At 42.3% G+C, this 22,278-nt stretch overlaps 1 protein-coding gene across 1 annotated transcript; it reads left to right on the top strand.

The window, feature by feature from the left end:
* The first annotated feature begins 3,057 nt into the window (after positions 1 to 3,057).
* Positions 3,058 to 7,821, top strand: LOC109764258 (uncharacterized). Its single transcript, XM_020323102.4, has 9 exons — positions 3,058 to 3,503; positions 3,637 to 3,696; positions 3,812 to 3,880; positions 3,980 to 4,072; positions 4,283 to 4,387; positions 4,486 to 4,563; positions 5,176 to 5,301; positions 7,197 to 7,290; positions 7,374 to 7,821. The coding sequence occupies exons 1-9, from the start codon at positions 3,330 to 3,332 to the stop codon at positions 7,583 to 7,585; spliced, it is 1,011 nt and encodes a 336-aa protein (XP_020178691.1). The 5' UTR covers positions 3,058 to 3,329; the 3' UTR covers positions 7,586 to 7,821.
* The last annotated feature ends 14,457 nt before the right edge of the window (positions 7,822 to 22,278 follow it).

Here is a 22,278-nt window from a genome sequence, read left to right as displayed (position 1 = left end):
CTAATTCGGAGTAGCCCATGGGGAGGGGTGCGGCCACCCTTTGGGGTCTTTTTCTCCTTTCCCGTATGGCCCATTAAGGCCCAATACGAATTCCCGTAACTCTCCGGTACTCCGAAAAATACCCGAATCACTCGGAACCTTTCCGAAGTCCGAATATAGTCGTCCAATATATCGATTTTTACGTCTCGACCATTTTGAGACTCCTCGTCATATCCCCGATCTCATCCGGGACTCCGAACTCCTTCGGTACATCAAAACTCAATAAAACTGTCATCGTAACGTTAAGCGTGCGGACCCTACGGGTTCGAGAACTATGTAGACATGACCGAGACACGTCTCCGGTCAATAACCAATAGCGGGACCTGGATGCCCATATTGGCTCCCACATATTCTACGAAGATCTTTATCGGTCAGACCGCATAACAACATACGTTGTTCCCTTTGTCACCGGTATGTTACTTGCCCGAGATTTGATCGTCGGTATCTCGATACCTAGTTCAATCTCGTTACCGGCAAGTCTCTTTACTCGTTCCGTAACACATCATCCCGCAACTAACTCATTAGTCACAATGCTTGCAAGGCTTATAGTGATGTGCATTACCGAGTGGGCCCAGAGATACCTCTCCGACAATTGGAGTGACAAATCCTAATCTCGAAATACGCCAACCCAACAAGTACCTTTGGAGACACCTGTAGAGTACCTTTATAATCACCCATTTACGTTGTGACGTTTGGTAGCACACAAAGTGTTCCTCCGGTAAACGGGAGTTGCATAATCTCATAGTCATAGGAACATGTATAAGTCATGAAGAAAGCAATAGCAACATACTAAACGATCGAGTGCTAAGCTAATGGAATGGGTCAAGTCAATCACGTCATTCTCCTAATGAGGTGATCTCGTTAATCAAATGACAACTTATGTCTATGGTTAGGAAACATAACCATCTTTGATTAACGAGCTAGTCAAGTAGAGGCATACTAGTGACACTCTGTTTGTCTATGTATTCACACATGTATTATGTTTCCGGTTAATACAATTCTAGCATGAATAATAAACATTTATCATGATATAAGGAAATATATAATACTTTATTATTGCCTCTAGGGCATATTTCCTTCACTCACTACCTTGTTTCTCCATTGGCCATGGCGTAAAGAGTTGTGTGGTGGTATGTATGCTTCTGTTATTTGCCATTAATTCTTCCTCACGTTGGCATTCTAAAGCTGTGTCGAATCTAAGCCAGAACTCAACAAAAGCGAGTCTTGGATGAAGGAAACGATTAAAAAAAAGAATTTGCACAGTGGTTCGGAGAATGCCCGCTAGAGATATATCCATAAAGTAGGCTGGTATCCACTTATCTCAGATGCTAAAACTCTTAGCCAACCACTCATTTTCCTCCAACCCAAAACCTGTAATGATGGAATTCCATTGTGACTCGAACTCAGTTGGAGTTTCTGAGCCCCAAACACATGAGTTCAATCTTGTCCAAAATTCAAAATCTTCTCTAATCAAAGGTCCAACCTTTTCGGGCACCTTTTCCATTATATGCCACATGCACAACCTATGCACAGTGGTTGGAAGAACTTCATCAATACCATTCTTGATGCTAGCGGCTTCATTGGTTATGATGAGTGTAGGTGTTGCCCCTCCCATTGCTCTTAGGAAGGTCTGAAATAACCAAATGTACGACTCATTCTTCTCATCAGCTAAGAATTCGGCACCAAAAAATACACTTTGTAAGTGATGATTGACCCTTGTAAATGATGTAAATATCATGTTGTAATGATTAATGGTGTACGCAGAATCAAAGGATAGCACATCACCAAAGTGACTATAGTTCTTCCTACTTGTGGCATCGGCCCAAAATACATGCATCAACTTCCCCTCATCATCCACATCAAAATCATAGAAAAATGCTGAATTCACTTCCTTCTTTCTAGCTAGTTGGGCCACAAACATTTGAGCATCCGCATCTCTGATTTTATACTTGAGTCCGCGGTAGTAATTCTGCAAGTCCCTCTTCAGGCACCCAACATTCGGAATCTCACCCTCACTAACTTGTAGTAGCCTGTATGCTCGGGAGGTTCCAATGCTTGCCTTATGACATGTATATAAAGTATTCTTTGCCCTCACTAACCCTGCAATTCAATCTAATCAAATGACGCTTATTAGGCGATACAAGGCCATGGACATGATGCTCGACCCATGAGTCTATCGTGTAGGTGTTATCCCCACAAAGTCTAACAAAGATATGGGCATCACAACCGCATCGTGTGTTTGTCTGCATCGCTTAGTCCGAACCACCTTATTGTCAATCTTCTTCTGTTGTCCGATAACGAACTCCAAAGCCCGATTGATGTGCATATGCCTTGTAAAACTTCTCCACGGCCCGAGTCCCTCAAATGCCATACCTACTTTAGGCTTCAGATGCTCATCACATTCAGGTGTAAAAGACGTACACTGCAATGCCAAGAACAAACCAGGATACATACAATCATGCATAGCTCATTGAATCAAATAGTTTCAGTTGTTAGTGAAAATTGAACTTACAGAAAGAGGTATGTTTGTGTTGTTTTTCGGTGTACCAAATCCTCCATGGGACATGTGCATTTGCACGTTATGGATTGGCTCCATATTACTACACACACAGCTACACGATTAGCCTTTTATACAACAGCCACATATGTAGTATATCCAAGGACTGAATTTCTCTGTTGTGTTACCTGAAACTTATGATGTTGTCGTGTCGCTGAAAGTATGTGTTGCATGGGATGGATGTCGTGTCGATGAATGTCGGGATCGGTTCAATGGAAATTGGATCGCCTGACGGCGGCGGCGCACGACGCACTCGATCGGAAGGGGGAGGGGGGGGGGGGGGTTCTTGTAAAATTAATTTGCTGGATTCAGTTGGGGGCGGACGTGTTGGTGTAAAATTACTACAAAATCTGTTAAGACGCACGATTTTGATCGTGGGGCTGAGAGCAAAGGGGCACACGGATACAGTATACGGGACGGATTCATCACAAGATATGTTGCCTTTATGAATCCATCAATCTGCACGTAAACCAGAAAGAAAAACTCGCTCTTTCATAGCGCGCACCTGACTGAACGTGCCCACGCCGCACGCACGCTTGTTCCCCTGAAACGCGCCGCCGCCGCCAGGTTAGCCGCCCGACGGCGCTTTCCCCCCCTGCCTCAATCCTCCGCCCGTCTGCTCTACACCGCCCCTCCGCACCTCGGCTCCGAGATCGACGCCGTCCACCGCCCGCCCGCCCATCTGCTCCTGCTCCTGCTCCGGCACCTCCTCTGTGCAGCCCGGCGCGGCCAGATGGAGGCGGCGGCCGGAAGGGGCCTGGACCTGGCCGGCCCGCTCCGCGACCTCCTCCCGCCGGTGGACTTCTGCTGCGCGTACGGCTCCACCCTCACCCACGCCCGCCCCGACGGCACCTCCATGGTCGACTACATCCTCGGCGTCGCCGACCCCCTCCAGTGGCACTCCGAGGTAGGCTAGCCACACCCGGACGGCAAAGCCCCTTCCTTTCTGCATCACGCTCTGCTCTGTAGCTTATCCTGTCCGTCAAACTGTACCTCCCTCTGTTTTGTTTGATGCTATCAGTATCATGGCTGTGTTGCAGAACTTGGCGAGGAACCCCACGCATTACTCTAGCTGGATGGCGCGCCGTGGCCCCGAAGCCGTACGTACGCTCTCATTGTCCCCAAACATATCATTTGCTTGGTCACCTGGTTAATTGGCCGGCTTGCTAACTGTTCCATTGGTTGCTTCTTGGTGGTGGTCAACTGGAACCTCAGGTCACTTGGCTCGCAGATCGTGTCGGTGTCGGGGTCTACTTTAATCCCTTTGTCGAGTGGGGAGACAAGGTAACTGCAACCAGCCGATTACCTTCACGCATATTGTGTTTGATTGTATTGTGATGTGCATTGAGTTCCGAGTGACAAATTGTTGCTTTCGGGATGTAGAGGATCAAGTATGGGGTCGTAGCGATGAAGGACCTGGCGACGGATATCTTGACCTGGGACCAGTTCTACCTAAGTGGCCGACTGCAAAAACCTGTACGTATATCCTCTTCTTGTTTGCCACCGGAACATGATCGAGTATATCTACGATTATGCCATAACTGTCTGTTTGCCTGGTCTGGATAATTTCACTGTGACTACTTTAGTTTACTCGTGATACAACTTCACTTCCTCTATATCATTTGACATATGTTCCTGTGAGAAATTTAACTATCTGAGTATCTTTTTGCTGTTTTGTTTATACAGGTCCGTGTTCTTGTCGATAACTGGGATATAAGGATGGTTAACACAGTTAATCTGAAAATGGCAGCTGCAGCTTCTCTGCTTCTTTTGCCAAAAGAATTCACAGAGGTTTGGTGGCAACTTTGATTTGATGTTTACTGCCATGAATTATTTGGTTACTTCTGTATTTGTTTTGATCTTTCTTTTCTTGACCCCTTTTTGTGCAGCATGACCTATACGCAAAAATTTGCAGCCTATCTTATATGGGTGACATAAGGATGTTATTTGCCGAAGACAAATATAAGGTAATGAAAATGCATGTCAGCCTTTGTATAGGCCCTGAAGTTATTTAAAATTCAGTTTAGAATGGTGATCCTGCTAGTTGGCGTGTACAAAAGCCAGCTCACACTTTGTACTTTAAAATCTGAAAATGGCATGCATGCTATATCTTTTGCAAACTGAACCACAACAGAATCTGTTATAGCATAGGGCACATTATGTACCTTTGTGGCTCCATCGTTCCAAGTGTGTCTATGGCGCATGCGTATGGTGCCTTTACTGCACCATACTCACTAGTATGATAACTATCCACTTAAGATAGTAAAATATGTTAATGGAACTTCTGTTTATGACTAACGAAATTCTCGTGCGTTTGCACTTAGTTATTACAGTACTTGTTATATTGTATCTGTTGTTTAAATGCTTGTGTCATCATAATCTCTAACTTTGTGCAAGATAAAAATATTATCTCGAAATATATGTCAATTGAACCAACCATTCAGGATGGACAACAACTATGCTATATTTCCTAATAATTTGAGAGGTGATCTCAGTGAGGATGAACCAACGGCCACCAACTCAGAGCTCTATAATTCTGCTTATGATTTGGTGCTTATGTGGACTCTGCTGTAATTCAGGTCAAGAAGATTGTGGATGGTAGTTTCCAGCCATTTCAATTGATGTACAGACCCCTGATACAGGATTATATTTCTGAAGGGATACTGAAGATGTCAGATTACAGACAACAAAAGGCTTTCAAGCAGGTTTTATTTCTTTTTCCTCACACATGCACTGTCAAATGCATCATTGATAGCCTACTAAGATGTTTGATAAACCTTGATGATAGCAACATCACGTAGTTAGAGTTGCTGATTGGGTACCTCGTTATCCACGCACATGCTTTGCATATATCTGTTGTAAGATGATAACATTCAATGTATTCTGAACTGTTGGCCTTGTAGTCCCCTGGAACACACAAATAAGATTAGCTCTATCAGTCTACACCTCAACAAACTGGAAATTGTCCGCAAGGTTCACCGCTGTCAAAATTCATAAGCACAACACTACAATTGAGAGCCAGGCCTAACCAAAACAACAGGGTAAAGAATCTATGGACATGCCAACTACACGGTACTTAGAAGTCATTCAATCTCGAGAGTTGTGTAGTTCCAATGATGCCATATACTGCTATCTAACACCAACTTCTATAAATGCGATTTGAAAAATGCCCTGCTGACTAGAGTTTTTCATCATACTGTACTTATTATATGCTAAATGCATCAACCACAAAATTATATTTTCTTAAAATATGCAGACACTTACAAAAATATTGACAAACAAGGAAGGTAAATCAGTAGTGGCACTATAGGCTAAAAATAAATAAATTATCGGTTCAAATATGGTTTAAGGTACCACTTAAACAAATGGCTCTAGGACAGACGGGGCAGTATTAACTGATCAAGGGAACTACTGGTTGTATAATTGTCTGTACTCGGTAGAAAATGGCATCAATCACAAACAATCAGCACTAGGGCAAACAATGAGAATACTTGGTTTGAAACTTTTAATCTTTGTGTGTACTTGGTATGAAACGGCATAGATCACAAACAAAACATCACTAGGGCAAAACATTGAACAGGCAAGCATGATGGACCAGAGAGAATACTTGCAATCATCCCAGTATGTGCACATATGTAGGAGTCATAATTCCTTGGATGGCAGACTCCGTTATCAATAACAGTGCCTGAAGAATGGCAACATTCATATTAATATTAATATGGAACAATTTGATAACCAAAACATTATTATGGGATATAATACAGTAGACAAACGGTTTATGTTACCAGGAGGGACATTGTCAGGAGATCCAGGTAACCAAAACATCTTACTGAACAAGGCCATCATTATCAGCTCCTTGTGGCTTAAAAAATGAATCTATCATTTCTAGTTTTGGTGACAGCGAGCGCACTGAAGCCCTATATTGCGAGACAAGATGCCATTTTTGAAAACCAACAACCTATGGTCAAAATGAAAACAAACAAGCAAACAAACATCACACACAATAGTTTATCGGAATTGTGCACACCACTAGTTTTGATATCTTAGATTTGGAAGTACTCGAATGCAGATAGAGGAAATTTAGTAGCATACTGCTGCAATGGATGGTATCTCAGACTGTCCAGGGGATCCATGGGACACATCCATTCCCAAGATGATAGTTGGCACCTTTGATACAAGAGGTACATTTTGGGGACATTTTCAATTTGTAGCAGCGAGTTCATCCACCAAGGTGATTAGAAAAAGGATTGGTACAAAGAAGGCATTTCCGCATGTAAGCAATGTCTCAATTAGAATTAGATGTGAGGTAGAACGTTTGTCAGATATTGGTCATTAACCCTTGTTGGGGCGACACATTGAGTGACAATCCCAAAGTCAACAAGGCATTTCCGCCTCCATGGACCTGTTAACGAAAAATAACCGGATGATACAGATGATTTTCCTAAGCTTATTTAGCAGATACAATAAGAACTTCTAGAACCAACCATAAACATCAGAGTTCTTTCTCTCAGCAAGAACTTCCATGAACCGGTGTGCGCATGCAAATGTGCTTATGTGCGTCTCTTGAACATGTTGATAATTATCAAAGATATATTTGCAGGACTGTGGTGTATCTGCAACGAACGAACTGTTTTCTTCTCTCCCGCGTATGATCCAAAGGAGACTGCAGGGAAGATTCACATCGAATAGCACAGGTACTGGTGTTTTCTGCCCAGATCCATTCATATTCGTGCTGCCGATTCCTGCAACACATCCTAATGATTGGTTTTCTCCCTAGAAATACCGACTCACATACCGACCCGCGCGTTGGTTCCATCGAAAGAGGTGGCAGCGGCATCCGTCCGCACGGCTCTGAGGCGCCGCGTAATGGTTTCGAGCGCACGGCAAGCAGCTTGTGGGCTGCTCGCCTCTGGCGGCCTGGTCGCCGCGCGGTACCTGGGGAAGAAAATGTCCAAGGCCTTGAGCACCCGATGTTTGACTTTTTTTTAGTTATTATACATACGGAAGTCTTGGCTTCCCCTAGTTTAACATGCAGGATATGTTTGTTGTAGACTTGTAGACTTAAAAGAGTGTGCTGGTGTGTTGAATCAAAGGTTGGAAGCCTGGTGACCCACAGCGTTGTGTGAAAATCGTGTGGAATTGCATGGGAGGATCATTCCGGATTAACGTCTGGTGCTGCTGAACAATACTAACCGTTAGCATACATACAAAGTTACATGGCACTCTGTCTTTTGTTGAATGTTGTATACTTTTCTTTGGGACATCATGCGGTGCCTTATGGTTGTGCTTGCAGCAAATTCTACATGCCGATAGTTACTGCTCCAGGAGCCTCCTCTTGATTTCCTTGTGGCTGGAACACGGCAACATTGCGTTGTTTTTGTTTTTCTGTCGAGCTGAATGATGATGCTTTATATAGCCTAAAAAAGCTTGTTTTCCTCTGCAACTCCATTCAGTGCATATCATTTCATGGTTAATCCTTACTACGCATCTTCATGCATTATGAAGAAAAAAAGACGTGCATGTTTCTGATGAGGTCTGAAGTCTTGTTGTAAACACAATGGAAGAATGGCTACGCTAGAGCTTTCACTGCAAGTAACATCCAGCCATTGAATTTCTTGTGGCACCAACAGCCATTGTTGAGGTTCTATCGTGTTGTGTGTCTGCTGTAGTTGGGTGGTGGGTGGAGTGATTCAGGCTCGGCGAGCATTGCCGCCTGAAGCTTTCTGTACGCTGAGGAAGCAGTGCAGTTCAATAGGGGACACGAGTACATAAGAGACGAGCAGACGATAGTGCCTCTTGTCTCTCAAGGAGCTACCAGCTAAATCATACTTATGCACCATCCACCTAAACACCAACACCAACATCGATATCGTTCAGTTGAGACGTGCATCTTCCTTGTTGTGAGAGCAACAGACACGCTACAGACATACACATCAACTAGTGCCTGCACGGCTGCATATGAAACATACTCACTCCAGTCAGGTTGGCGCCATATACATATACTCCAACTGCCAATTAGGTTCCTAAAGCCATTTTAATTAAATTATGTTGGCCGTACTAGTAGTATTCACCACCCACTGACTGACTGGTGCACACATACATGCATGAAACAAGGACTAAACTATGTGTATGGAGGTGCAAAGTGTATAAGAAAGTGAGCAACATTCTAATCAATCATTCAGAATGGATAACTACTATGGTAAATTTCCTAACAACCTGAGAGGTCACCTCGGTGAGGATGAACACATGTATCTGTTGCAAGACGATAGCATTCCATGCATTCTGAACTCATCAGACACATACTGGTAACCATCAGCAATGCATCTCAAGTCGCTCTTTTTGAATCTTGTGGTTTCATTTTTAGATGTCGTGCGGTGCTTTATGGCTGGACTTGCACCAAATTAGTGTGAGATGTCATGCGCTTCTTTATGGTTGGACTTGCACCAAATTCTTGCTGATGAGGTCTGATATATTGCCCCATCCCCATTTATATTACCAACAAGATCACAGTATTACAAGCACGTGAAGGCAAGCATCAACACTGCCTCGGCAAAACAGAGTACAAAAGCTAGTGAAAAACTTAAGGGAACACCCAAGAGAGCAACACAACTCCTCAAGGGGTGGTGCTTTCTGCTTTTTAGTTCCCACAGATCACTTCAGATGTACGACGAGTAGCAGGGGTCGATCTCTTGCCATAATCTACAACCGTAGTGGCTGGAGTGTTCCATCAACAAATTAGAAAATAAAACAACTAACCACACTCTTTAGATAATTGTGTGAAGGTAATTGTAGCATCTCTTTGCAGCCAATCAACACAGATATGAGGCTCACATGGTCGACAACCAATCGAGAACACAACAGATATCAAACACGCATGGCAAGAAGAAAGACGTTGCACCACATAGATATGGTGGCAACGTAAGCTCCCCACATCATGATTGCAAGGGCCAGCCAAATATTTTTTTTAGAGGGAAAGGGCTCTTGCCCCGGCTCCATTTGTATTACCAAATGAAACCCAGTACAAACCAACATCTTTGTTACAAGCACGCGGAGGGATAAACAGCACACACGCTGCCCCAGCAAATAAAATTGTCAAAGCCTCAACGGCAGATCGCTGAAAACCTTAACAGCTAACAGCTAAAAGAGAAAACAGCTAGTCTCAGAGGTACTACCAACCAGCAAAGAAAGGGCATCAAACCATCCAACTGCCTAGAGTACAAGCAGTTTTCCTCCACAGGACCTGCATCCCAAGCCAGGTAACATGATTGAAACATATGTCATTGCGATATTTCCACAGAGACCAAAGGACAGCGGAATGTAGCAAGCAGTCCGCTGGGTGATTTTTGTTATTAGACCACCAGGCTAGCATGTCTTCAATGGACATACCAGCGCGCTTTTTGGATATATCAAAAATCACTCTCCAAAGCTCTATCGCAACGACACAGTTAAAAAATAAATGCTCAACAGATTCAGATTCACCACAGAAAAGACAGGTAGTATCCTCTACATGTTGTCTTTTTTGCAGATTGTCTCTAGTTAAAAGTTTGTTTTTGGCCATAAGCCAAAGAAAGATTTGAATCCTCAGGGGGGCATTGATTTTCCAAATAACTGGCAGGTTACCCGGCTGCATCCCCCTAAAATTAACAATGTTGTAGAAAGATTTAACAGTGTAAACACCCTTAGCTTCATAATTCCAGAGGATGGTATCTTCCTTATCCGCCAGAACAACATTAATAATGCGACTAAACAGATCATTCCATTCAGCTAACATTTTTTGGTCAAAACACCTCCTAAAAGTAATTTTCAGGTTAGTGTCATCCCAAACTTCACTAATTGTAATATCATGGTCATTGGCAATAGTGTACAAGTCCCAATATTGGGTAGCAAGGGTGGTATGCCCAATCCACTGGTCTTCCCAGAATCTAACACTATTGCCATTCCCAACTATCCAGGAATATCCCATTTTAGTGGCTTTAGCAGCCCAAAGGATGCCTTTCCAGAAGGGGGATGCACCATTACTAGGGCAGGCAAAAATGTTAGGGCTACGAGTTCTATATTTGGCATCAATAACTTGCTTCCAAATCTTGCCCTCATCCAGGAAATATCTCTTAATCCAGGAAGCTAAGAGGCACAGATTCATGTCCGCAATATTAGGGATACCTAGACCCCCATGTTGCTTTTGAAGGGTCACATTCCCCCAGGCAGCAAGGTGATATTTACGGTGACCCTCATAGTCATCCCAAAAGCAATGAGCTAACTGAGAATTAATTAGTTTTATGGCCCACTTTGGGAATTTAATAATCCCCATAAGGTAGCCAGGAATAGTAGATAGACAGGTCTTCACTAATGTGAGTCTCTTGCCAGAAGACAACAATCTCCCTCTCCACCCAGCTCCTCTTTTGATAATTTTATCAATAGTAGGCTGGAGCTCACATTTTTTTAGTTTTCTGTGATGGAGGGGGGCACCTAGATATTTAATGGGGAACTCACTTAATTTGCAACCAAGGATTTGGGCAAATATATTAGCTTCATCTCCATTAACATTAATGTACTAGGTCACATTTGTGAAAATTAATCCTCATACCAGATAATTGCTCAAAGCAAGAAAGTAACCATTTAAGGTTTCTGGCATGAGAAGTATTATTACTCAAAAAAAGTAAAGTGCCATCCGCATATTGCATACTAATGATGCCAGCTGGATTGGAACTAGGAAATAGTCCTTCCAGAATATTATTCCTGGAGGCTTTAACAAGGATCCTAGTAAAAACATCAGCAACTAAATTGAAAAGCAGGGGGGAATATGGGTCCCCTTGTCTTACCCCTTTTCCAGCAACAAAAAAATCACTATTGCTATTATTAATATTAACTCCAACAGAGCCTTTATATAAAAGGGATTCCACTTTCTTCAGCCATTTTGTGCTAACCCTCTCTTATGCATCATGTCCATCAGAAACTCTCTGTTGATCATGTCATAAGCTTTTTCATAATCTAACTTAAACACAAAACCAGACTGCTTACTAGCGTGTACAGAATGAGTGATTTCATGAGCTGTAATAATGCTCTCAGCAATAAATCTGCCTTTTATAAAGGTTGTCTGGTTCAAAGAAATTAAATCTTTGCAGATAGGGCCATACTTATTAGTGGCACATTTAGCAAAGATTTTAAAGCTGCAATTAATCATTGCAAGCGGCCTAAATTTCTCCATTCTAGTGGCATCAGCCTCTTTGGGGACTAAAGTAAGCAGGGAAAAGTTGAGTCTAAATAAGTCTAGATCACCCCTCTCCCAATCATGAAACAGAGCAAACAGGTCACCTTTAATAAGGTCCCAAAATTGCTGATAAAATAAAAAAGGAAATCCATCTGGACCAGGAGCTCCTTGAGCATATGAGCCAAATACAGCATCCTTGATTTCTTTTTCAGAGAAGGGGGTGTCCAAGATGCAATTATGTGCATCAGTAACCTTCTCACCATCTTCCCAAAAGTCATCTTTCAGGTTGATGTTAATTTTATCTTGAAAGCCAAATAAATTTTTGTAGTAATTCACAGCAATATTCATGATACCTTCAGGGTCGGTTACAGTATCTGCATTCCCTTCAAGCGCCATGATCTGCTTCTTTCTCCTCTTTTGATTAGCTACAACTATAAAGTAGCCAGCATTTAAGTCTCCTTCTAGTATGTCTCTCTCTCTGGATCTCTGTCTGGCCTTGATTTCTTCTTTCCTCCAGATTTAATGTTTAAGGGTCAAAGGCTAAACATGTTCTCGATATTGATTGAGTTGGAGGGAGTGAGAGACTACCATGGAATCCTTTCTCATTTAAGCCCTTCAGTAAAAACATTTCTCCAGAAATTGGTTTATAGGTGGGGGCAATGGCCCCCTCAGCTTAACCCATAGCACCATTGATGAAGCAGAGGAACAACTTCAGAATTTTTTAATGAAAGTGTTGCCATTTGTTTAGACGTTGAATGTAGTATTTATGGGGTGTAGACATGGGTGTAGACGCTGAATTAGGCTCCTCCAGAGCAAACGTTGGTCACTTAGCCTTTACTAGCGCTGCACCGCTATGTATCCGCCTACGGGCTTGTACCCTTTTTCCTCGCATTGGCACTTGTTTGTTTCGCTTTGTACTTTGGTACTTTGGTCCTGGCCGCTGGGCGGGACTGTCGGATTCGTAAGGGTCTCATTTTAAGGCCGAGCAAGTGCCTCCTTTCTAAAAAATTAGGCTTTGAGCTCAAGTATAAACTATATGATGCCGGGCTAAAACCTAATCTTCTATTTCTATGGGCTTCAGTATTGAAGTATTTAGGTTGGAAAAATTAATACAATTCTCCCTCTGTCCCATATAATATAGCACAATGATTTTGTGAAAGTCAAACGTAACAAAGTTTGACCAAGTTTATAGAAAAAATTATCTATTTATATAGTACTCCATGTGTTCACAAATATAAGATGTTCTAACTTTTCCAGAATCGGATGTATATAGGCATGTTTTAGTGTGATTTCTCACTCATTTAGTTTGTGTATAGTTCATATTGAAATATCCAAAGAGTTAATTACACTTTTGATACATAAACTTGCACTGCATGTACAGTTTCATACATAAACTTGAAAAATGATACAAATTGAACCTACAACTTGTGTTTCGGGTACATTTTAATACATTTCCGTCCGTTGCCGTTTACTCTCCGTTAACTCTGCATGCAACTTGACCCGCAGTCGATACAAAAAGCATTACATGGCATCAGGATTCGAACTCAACACTCTGCCATTCACGATAGGGAGCCACCGCATGGCTACACCACTGCTACTCTTTGTTACTGTTGTAGATAAACAATCTCTTTTATATGACTAGAAAATAATTGATTTGAAGTCAAAATAGAGGCTGCACAAGAGTTTAAACATTATATTTTTTTCTCCTTTTTGATTTAATTTCGGGAGGGACCTGAAAACCGGTTTCCGAAAAACTAGGAATTTCTGGTATTTTTCTGTTTGAAATTTTCAAACAAATACCGAATTAAATTTTTTTTTGGTGTAAACATATATTCCCCTTTTAACCCCAAATATGGCAAACTATGTCTCCTGTTGTACTGGTCGGCTTGGCTTGTTTTAATCAGAGAGGGATGCGGATTCAAGGCATCGCTAAGGCACCTTGTCCAAAAAAAATTAAAGCATTGAACATAATGGTAAAAAGGTTCAGTTTTTGCAAGATGGTTCATGCGCCTTATCACTTGAAAGAATGTTGTTATGTGAAAATGTATGCATACAAGCTCTATTTTATAATATATGAGCTTTTATATTGATTATTTAAAATATTTTTAAAAAGAGTGTTGAATATAATGCTAAAAGGTCCCTTTTTAATAGGAAAAAGGTCATACAACTGGAGCTTTTAAATTGGCGGCCAAAAAAGGACCTTTTAAGAAAAACAAATGGACGCGGTGTTAAACCCGCACCCCTCTAATTGAAACAAGTCAAGCTGACCACTACAAGCGGAGACATAGTTTTTCATATTTGGGGTTAAAAAGGAATATATGTCTGCACTAAAAAATCAAATTCGTAATTCGTTTGAAAATTTCGAACAAAAAAATACCAGAAATTCCGAGTTTTTCGAAACCGGTTTCAGATCCTTCCCAGAATAAAATCGAAAAGGAGAAGAAAACTTGTCCAAACCCTTGTCCAGGGTCTATTTTGACTTCAAATCAATTGCTTACTAGCCATATAAAAGTGGTTGCCTATCTTCACCACTCCTTGAGCGTGAGTTGCAGCGTGTGGAGTTCGAATCTTGCTGCCGTTAAATTGTTTTTGCTATATTTCTATTTATTTCTTCGTTGACAGGTGGGCCCAATACGCAGTTATCACGTGTGGGTCAGTAAACGGCAACGGACGGAAATGTAATAAAATGTATCCGAAACACAAGTTGTAGGGTTGATTTGTCTCATTTTTCAAGTTTATGTATGAATTTGTACATCAGATGAAAGTTTATGCATCAAAAGTGTAATTAACTCATATCCAAAACATCTTATACTCCCTTCATTTTTGTGTACAAGGCTACTTCATTTTTCCTGTCAAAATTTGACTTACAATTTTGGTCAACAAAATATGGGTTATATGTCATTAAAAATATATCACCGGAAAGTTTGAAATGTGCATCCAATGGTATGCTTTTTGTGGCATATAACTCATATTTTGTTGGTAAATTTAATGATCAAAGGTAGACATAGAAATACGAAGTGGCATTGTATACAAAGACGAGGAGAGTATTTGTGAACGGAGGGAGTACCAAATATACACCATATGAAAATATATTTTGTGATGAGTCTAATAATATAGGCAAAGTATTCTAAATTTTCACAATTAGCACAATGGCCTGCACAAATGTGCGGGCAACATCTTAATTACATGTAATGTTTCTACATGTGTAAAATTCTGAAAGTATAAGAGTAGAGTCATATAGATTTCTTCATTTCAGTAATTAGTATAACTACAAATGTTCCTATACATGTATTGCTGTTACGGTAAAAACGATTCAAGAAGTAATAGTACATACTCTTCACAATTACAATCTTTTGTCCTGTATACCCAAACCGAATCCAATAAATTGTACTATGTCATTATATAAATGCACAACTTTCTAGAAAGCTTGCAGTCAAGCCTTTATACCCTTGAGGTTTGTTTCCATCCCTGTTACGAACTACTCCCTCCGCCCTATAATATAAGAGCGTTTTTTTGTATTATGGGGCGGAGGTAGTATCTTTGAACCAAACATAAATTCTATGTACATCTAACACTATAAGAATGATCTGTTGGCTAGTGATAATCTGAAATCATCTTGCATACTTTAACTCTTTGTGCCCATATAATATCACAATAGGGCACCGCTTTCGCAGTATAATCCATTGGCCAACTCTCCTTGTTTACGGGAAATCTAGTGGCCTACTCTCTAATTTAAAACTTCAGTTACACCTATTGTTCTAGTGTCATGTACAAACAATCAATTTGCCAGCAATCTTCATCTTCATGTAAATCTTGCAAATTAAGAGAGAAAAGGCATTAGAATTGCATCACAAAGTGTTATAATGATAAAAAACACTATAAATAACAGTAGGAAAACATGATGCAAAATGAACGTATCAGGCGGTCTCACTCCGCCTCACTCCGCCTCAGCGAGGCGAAGCTGCCACCGCTTGCGGTAGATGGAGAGGGTACTACGCATGGACTCATACAACGCGCGTTGTTCATCCACTATGCTCGGATTCTTCGCGACCATGACCGCGACGGCCTCATCGTTCGCCTGCACAACGATGATCTGGCCCTCCACGAGCCGGTGTTACTCGGGGAGCCGCAGGTTGTAGCGCTCCTCCTCCTGTAACATCCGGAATGCGGAGACAGGCGGCGCTGCCTGCTACTCTGGTTGCGCCTCTTCCATGACGTTTCCCTTTCCCTTTCTGAGAAGCACAATTGTGCTACTCGCGAAAGTAAATATGTGCCTCTGTGCTTCTCGTGGAAGAAAAAAGTCGAAAAAACACACCTTTCTTTTTCTCTCGTGGAAACAAAAAAACTGTTTTTTCTTGTGGAATAAAAAACATGTTTTTCCTTTTCAAGAAGCACATGGAAGCAAACATGTGCTTCTCATGGAAGTACAATTTTTTTTAAAGTATTTGTATTTTCTCTCTCTCCAAAACCTAGGGAAAACTGGGAGGAAGCTGAGAAGCTGAAAAACAAAAAATCATCTAAAACCCAAGAACGCATATAAAACAAATAACAAAATCCTAAGGGAGCACCTAGCATGTGACACGTGATGGCTGCACGCAGCACTTGGCAATGCTCTCAGCCTACCAGAGTGACCCTTACGGGGCTCCCGCATGGGATACCCTTTGACTGGTTGCACTCTGCGAGTGCTTGTTCCGTCTCGCCAGATGTTTTGTCCCAGCGTTGTAGCCCTAGGTCGCCCATTTACGCTTGTTTTTTCTGTGCGTTGGGTTTCGTCCAGTTTGCTCCATTTCGTTAGTGGTTTTCTTCTGTTTATTTTCTGTCTGGGTTTCTTCTCCGGTTTTCATGGTTGGGTTCGGTTTTTCTTTGTTTTATTGTGTTGTTTTATATTTTCTTTGGGCTTTTTATTCTTTATCGCTTTTCTTGTTTCCTTTTTCTTTTCTTTTCGGTTTTCTTTTATTTCTTCCTTGCCTTTTCTTTTTTTGCACTGTTTTCTTTGGTTTTCTTGTATTCTTTTTCTCTTCGGTTTTCCTTTGTTTGTTTCTTCTTTTTTTCTTTTCTTTTCTATTTTCTTTATTTTTATTCAATTTTTGTTTCACTCTTAGTTTTCATAAAAATATTTTGTTTGGCTTCGGTTTCTCTTCGTTTCCTCATGGGTGTTCATAGTTTTCTCTGGGTTTTATGTTTTTCTTCGTTTCTAAGGTGTTTCCTTTGTTTGTTTCTTTTGTGTGTTCGGTTTTCACCTCCTTCTGTGTTTTTTCTTTTTTCCTCCAACACATGTCCATATTTGTCATACACATTTGTACATTTCACTTATACATTAGGAATATTTTGTATACATGTTTGACATTTTCAAATACATGATTAATATTTTTAAATTTATGTTTGATGACTACTTTTTTCGTACACATTGTGCAGTTTCGTTTATGTCCAGAACATGTTTTAATAAATGTTTCACATTTTCAAAATGTATGATTAATATTTTTTTATACACGATCATTATTTTATAAAAAAACATGTTTTTATGTCCACATTTTTTAATGCACGTTCTACATTTATCGTATAGATCACAAACATTTTTTTGCACAGGTTTAACATTTTTCAAATTGATGATTAGCATTTTTTCTAATATTTGTGTTTGATGACTACTTTGTCCATACACATTTTATATTCGGTATATATCATGTAATGTTTGTATACTTGGTTAGCATTTTTTAAACATATGATTAACTTTTGTTGATACACGATCAACATTGCTTTTTAAAATTTATGATTTTATGTTCGATGTTCTAATACACGTTCTACATTTTGTATATACATCAGAAATGTATTTTTATACAGGTTTATATTTTGTAAATAGATGATGAACATTTTCTAAGTACCTGATCAACTTTTTCATACACATTGTTCATATGCATGAGAAACATTTTTTATAGACACATTTAATGTTTTACAAATGCTAGAGTAATATGTTTTTGTAATATGTAGAGTGTTTTTGTAATATATTAAATATTGGGAAGTATAAAGGTAACTTTTTTTGAGAGAGATAAGTATAATAAAGGTAACTAAAAAATGAAAGCAAAACATGAAAAAACATAAGAAGAAAACACGAGGCTGTGGCCTCCCATGAGCTGGGCCGGGCCAGTCTCGCGGTGAGGGAGGCATAGGCGCGCCCCCTAGTGAGTGCAGTTTAGCGACCACTTACATAGTTGTCATTCCTGTAAACCGAAACAATAATCAATAAAAGTCGGGTTTACCACTCAAAAAAAAAAACCATAGTTGTGTGTCAATGTCTAAAAAAAAGGTTGTGTTTCTGTTTTCTTCTTAAAAGAAAAGTTGTGTTTCTGTTTCTGTAGGAGGGCATCGAAGAACTGGCCGCCGTTGGTGCGTTTCTCTCTTCCCACCTCCCTGCCTCTAGCTTGCCAGATCCCTTTCTTACTGATAAAAGCTGTATCTGAGATTGAAATCTTGTATCCTGATGTATAATCGCCGAGGATAGCGAGCCTTGTAGTATGATTTGGTAATAAGAGACGCCAAAATCACCACCCCGCTCGTTGCCTTCCGCCTGTTGGACGGAATTCCTGAGCCAGCATTTCCTCAAATATTTCCACTTCCAGTGAGGAATCGCAAGCACGCGAGCCTCAAGCAGATAATGGAGGAGCTTGATCTGCAGAAGCGGATGGAGGAGGCAGCCAAGGAAAGGAGCAGTATTACCAAGGCCCTGCTCAACATCCAGCATTCTCACGATCAAATTGGCGTGGCGGTACTGAAGCTGGAGCCGGTGGTGCACGACATCTCGGCATGGCACCCTGGGGTGGATGCGGCGGTCGTCCAACTCCAAGCCGATATCGGCGCCACCCAGCAGCAACCGACGATACATACAGACAAACACACACACGCAGGAGACCAAAGTTGAGCAGCTTCCCAGCAAGTCGTACAAAAATAGGCAGCACACAATAGACCTTGGCTCAATCCACCTAAACGCAAACATCTTTCAGTTCAGACGTGCCTCCTCCTTGTGTTGAGAGCGACAGGCACACTACAACAGCAACTACTGCCTGCACGGCTGCACATACAAAACATACCCTCTCCAAGTCGTTCCTACTAAGTTTTTTTTTTTTGAAGTGTAGTCGTTCCCACTAAGTAAACCACACAAAAACATGTAGGGCCAGGTTGGTGCCACACTCCACAGCCAATCATCACGCAGCACATACAAATTAAATACACAACGGCCATACTGATGCACACCACACCAACGTGGTAAACCCATTCTCTCTTCTGTTGGTACTCCCCACTAAAATACTTGTAGATACATCCAACTTGATAGCAGTACTACCCACTGACCGTGGTGCATGGAGAGCTTCATAATTCTCACCGGGGTCCATACATATTCCCTCCGTCCGGAAATATTTGTCAGCGAAATGGATGTATTTAGAAATATTTTAGTTTCATTTTTATCCATTTATGCGACAAGATGGATGTATTTAGAAATATTTTAGTTTCATTTTTATTTATTTATGCGACAAGTGTTTCCGGACGGAGGGAGTAGAGTACATGCACGATGAAAACAAAAGGTAGGGAAGAAGAAAAAAGAAGACTAAACAATGTTTCTGGAATATGTATATGTATATGGGCTTGGCCGGAGTTCAATAAAAAATGTATATGGGCTTGGAAAGGATGTTGACCGGGCTGCCTTTGTCGCTGCCACGCAAGGAGAATCATTCCATTCCGTGGATAATGGATTTGGAGAGAACCAGCAGCGTGGCGGCATAATGTAATGTAATCAGCCTAGCCAAAGAGGGCTAGAGACATTAGTGGTGGATAGTATTCCTGGTAGTGGAGACTAAACAAAGAACAAAATAATTGTGTTGTGAGATCGAACAAAGCAGCCAAAAGAGGTGCAAAGCGTATGTAAAAGAAACCTCTCGTGTCAGGAACATTCTAATTAATGTTTAGCCCGCAAAGGATAAAGCCAGCCTTTCATTCATTCATTTCCTTCTTTCTTTCTCCTCTTTGGCTAGGTTAGAATTAATGGACCGTGCCTGCCCTGCCCTGCCTGAATGTGAGCTGATTAATCTGCTTCTGTGATGGCCGGTAGTGTATCTAATGGAGGCGCCTGCTAGATTTTGTAAGAGCAAGTCTTTGAATCAGTGAAGTAGTTTGCCCATGAGGCCATCACCTATGATTAGCGTAGGTGAGCCGACAGTCTATATATCCGGACGAGCATGCTGCAATGCAACGTGGACATTAACAAAGTGTGCAATTAGAGTACTCTGTCCACTGTGGATTGCAAGCCTTGGCTTCTTGTCTCATTCTGCACGGTCAGATGAAATTGGTTTGTAGCATCAACCTTGGAAACTCTAGATACTCTTTCTTTTTTGTGAATGACATTTCATTCAATTGATATATCGAGATGATACAACCAAGTGTGGTCGCAGGCTGGTCATTCTGCGACCATGACATCACCATCCGACGTCCCCGCCAGCGAAGGAGCCCGACGAGCGAGGTGAACGCCATGAGCACGTTGCTCATGCAGGAGTGCTTAGAAGCCGCAATGATCAACAAGATCGGGGATGCCCTTGGTGAGCGTGGGGCAGGCCATGGGCTCGACGACCTTGAACTGCGCGTGTTCATCCTGTCGGCAAGCTTTTCACGCAAGAAGAGGAAGGCGAGCACGCCCGAGTTGGAGTCGGCGTCGGTGCAGCTGTTGACGACGTCCGGGGAGTCGCCGACTGCCAGCTGCTCCAGGCTCCTCTCGCCGATGACAGTGTGGTGCAGCAGGACGTGGTTGAGCACATTGTTGATACGTGTCCAACATGTATATAATTTTTGTGTGTTTCATGACTACTATTCATTAAAAAAATCAAGTTTTTTCCAAACTTACACATTAATGCCAGTTTCAATTTTCTGTTGTTTTCGTATTTCGGGAAGGGAAACGATTTGAAACGGCCGGCCAGCCGAAGCATCGGCCAGTCGCACGCTCACCACTCGGTCAAAAGTTCAAAACATATCAAACAGCTCAGGCACACGGAACCACCGGGGGTGCTAAAAAAAAGCTGGGGTGAGCAGCTTGTTCGTCTTTTTTCTCCTTCGCAGCACCGGTGGTGAGCAGCTTGTTCGTTTCCGCCGGCGCTGGAAACCGAACCACCGGGGGTGCTACAAGCTGCTCACCACCGGTGCTGGAACCTGCCAGAGTGGGAGCTACAACCGGCAACTCCGTTGCTACCACCGACAACACCGGATGCTGGAACCGGCCGTCGTTTTTGCTACAACCGGTGGGAGCAACCGATGATGGCATTTTTTTTCTGGAACCGGCACCTGGATTTGCTAGAACCAGCGACTGGGATTGCTGCATCCATGTAGGTGAGCAGTCGCCAAAGTGCTGTAATCGGCAACTTTTTTTGCTACAATTGGCGAGAAGTTTTACTGGATCCGGCAAATGCTCAATGCTAGGTTGCGGCACGGCGGCGAGCTGCAATCGGAGAAAAAAGTTGCAACCGTTTTTGGGAAAGCTACAATGGTGGTGCACATGAGCTACCACCGTGGTGCTGCTAGCACCGGCGACCAAAGAAAAAAAGTTGCAACCGCCTTTTGGGAAGCTGCAATGGTGGTGCACGGAGCTGCAACTGTGGTGTTGCGAGACATGACATGCACTGCTATGAACATGCCGACACGAACGCCGACGAGCTGCAATTAGACGGCCGCGTCAACAGGAATTGTTGCTACAACGACGGATGATTCTGATGGCTACCATGGCTGCAAAGGGAAGCGGTGAAAAAAGCTGCTACTTGCGAACTTTTTTTGCTGCGACTAACGGCAGTGAGCATCGACGACGAGGGGAAGGGGGTGACCGGTGAGACAGGTGGCGCCTGAGAGAGCACGTTGTGCAACGCATAGGGCAGCGGCCACCATGTTTCCCGTGTAAGTTTCTCATGTGGAGGTGCTTCACCCGAGGGGGAAGGAGTCAACTGGCTCAGGTCTATCGACAACAAATAAAATTGCATCTGACTGCTCCTGATTGACTTGGCAAAACTGGCGCGCCGGCTACCGAAAGAGGGGAATTTCACGTAAGAGAAGGGAGAATCTTCATGTAGTGGCTTCCACCAATCCGAGTTTCACGCATTTCAGATGGTGGTAAAGTGATACTACCACATAAAGAGTAGCGCGGCCCTTTGAGGGAGCACTGTAGCTAGGAGCCAGGGATAGGGGAGACCATGAGGCCAGACGCCTTGTGTAAGCGTCCTAGGGCCCATGGCACCTAGGGTGGGTGTGTCTCGGTGCCCACCTTGGCCACAGTATTACTTATACCCACTGGACCTGCATCATATGTATTGAGTGTTTGTTTCTCCACCATCACTTCATGTTCCGAGGTGATCTTTATTTCAGCCCTGCTCTGCTACTTCGTCAGAGAGGGAATCATCACCATCTTATCAATATCGATCATCCACTACTGCAGAACAGGCTAGCAGTGACGGGC

Source organism: Aegilops tauschii, chromosome 1 (assembly GCF_002575655.3).
Source record: "Aegilops tauschii subsp. strangulata cultivar AL8/78 chromosome 1, Aet v6.0, whole genome shotgun sequence".
NCBI classification, from domain to species: Eukaryota; Viridiplantae; Streptophyta; class Magnoliopsida; order Poales; family Poaceae; genus Aegilops; species Aegilops tauschii.
The sequence above is the reverse complement of the archived record's forward strand: the minus strand, read 5'-3'. Positions and strand labels throughout refer to the sequence as shown.

Excerpts from the sequence above, each read along its gene's own strand:
- LOC109764258 (XM_020323102.4), top strand. The coding sequence starts at position 3,330 with ATGGAGGCGGCGGCCGGAAGGGGCCTGGACCTGGCCGGCCCGCTCCGC. Across the intron at positions 3,504-3,636 it reads CCCTCCAGTGGCACTCCGAG|AACTTGGCGAGGAACCCCAC; the intron begins GTAGGCTAGCCA and ends GCTGTGTTGCAG. Across the intron at positions 5,302-7,196 it reads AACAAAAGGCTTTCAAGCAG|GACTGTGGTGTATCTGCAAC; the intron begins GTTTTATTTCTT and ends ATATATTTGCAG.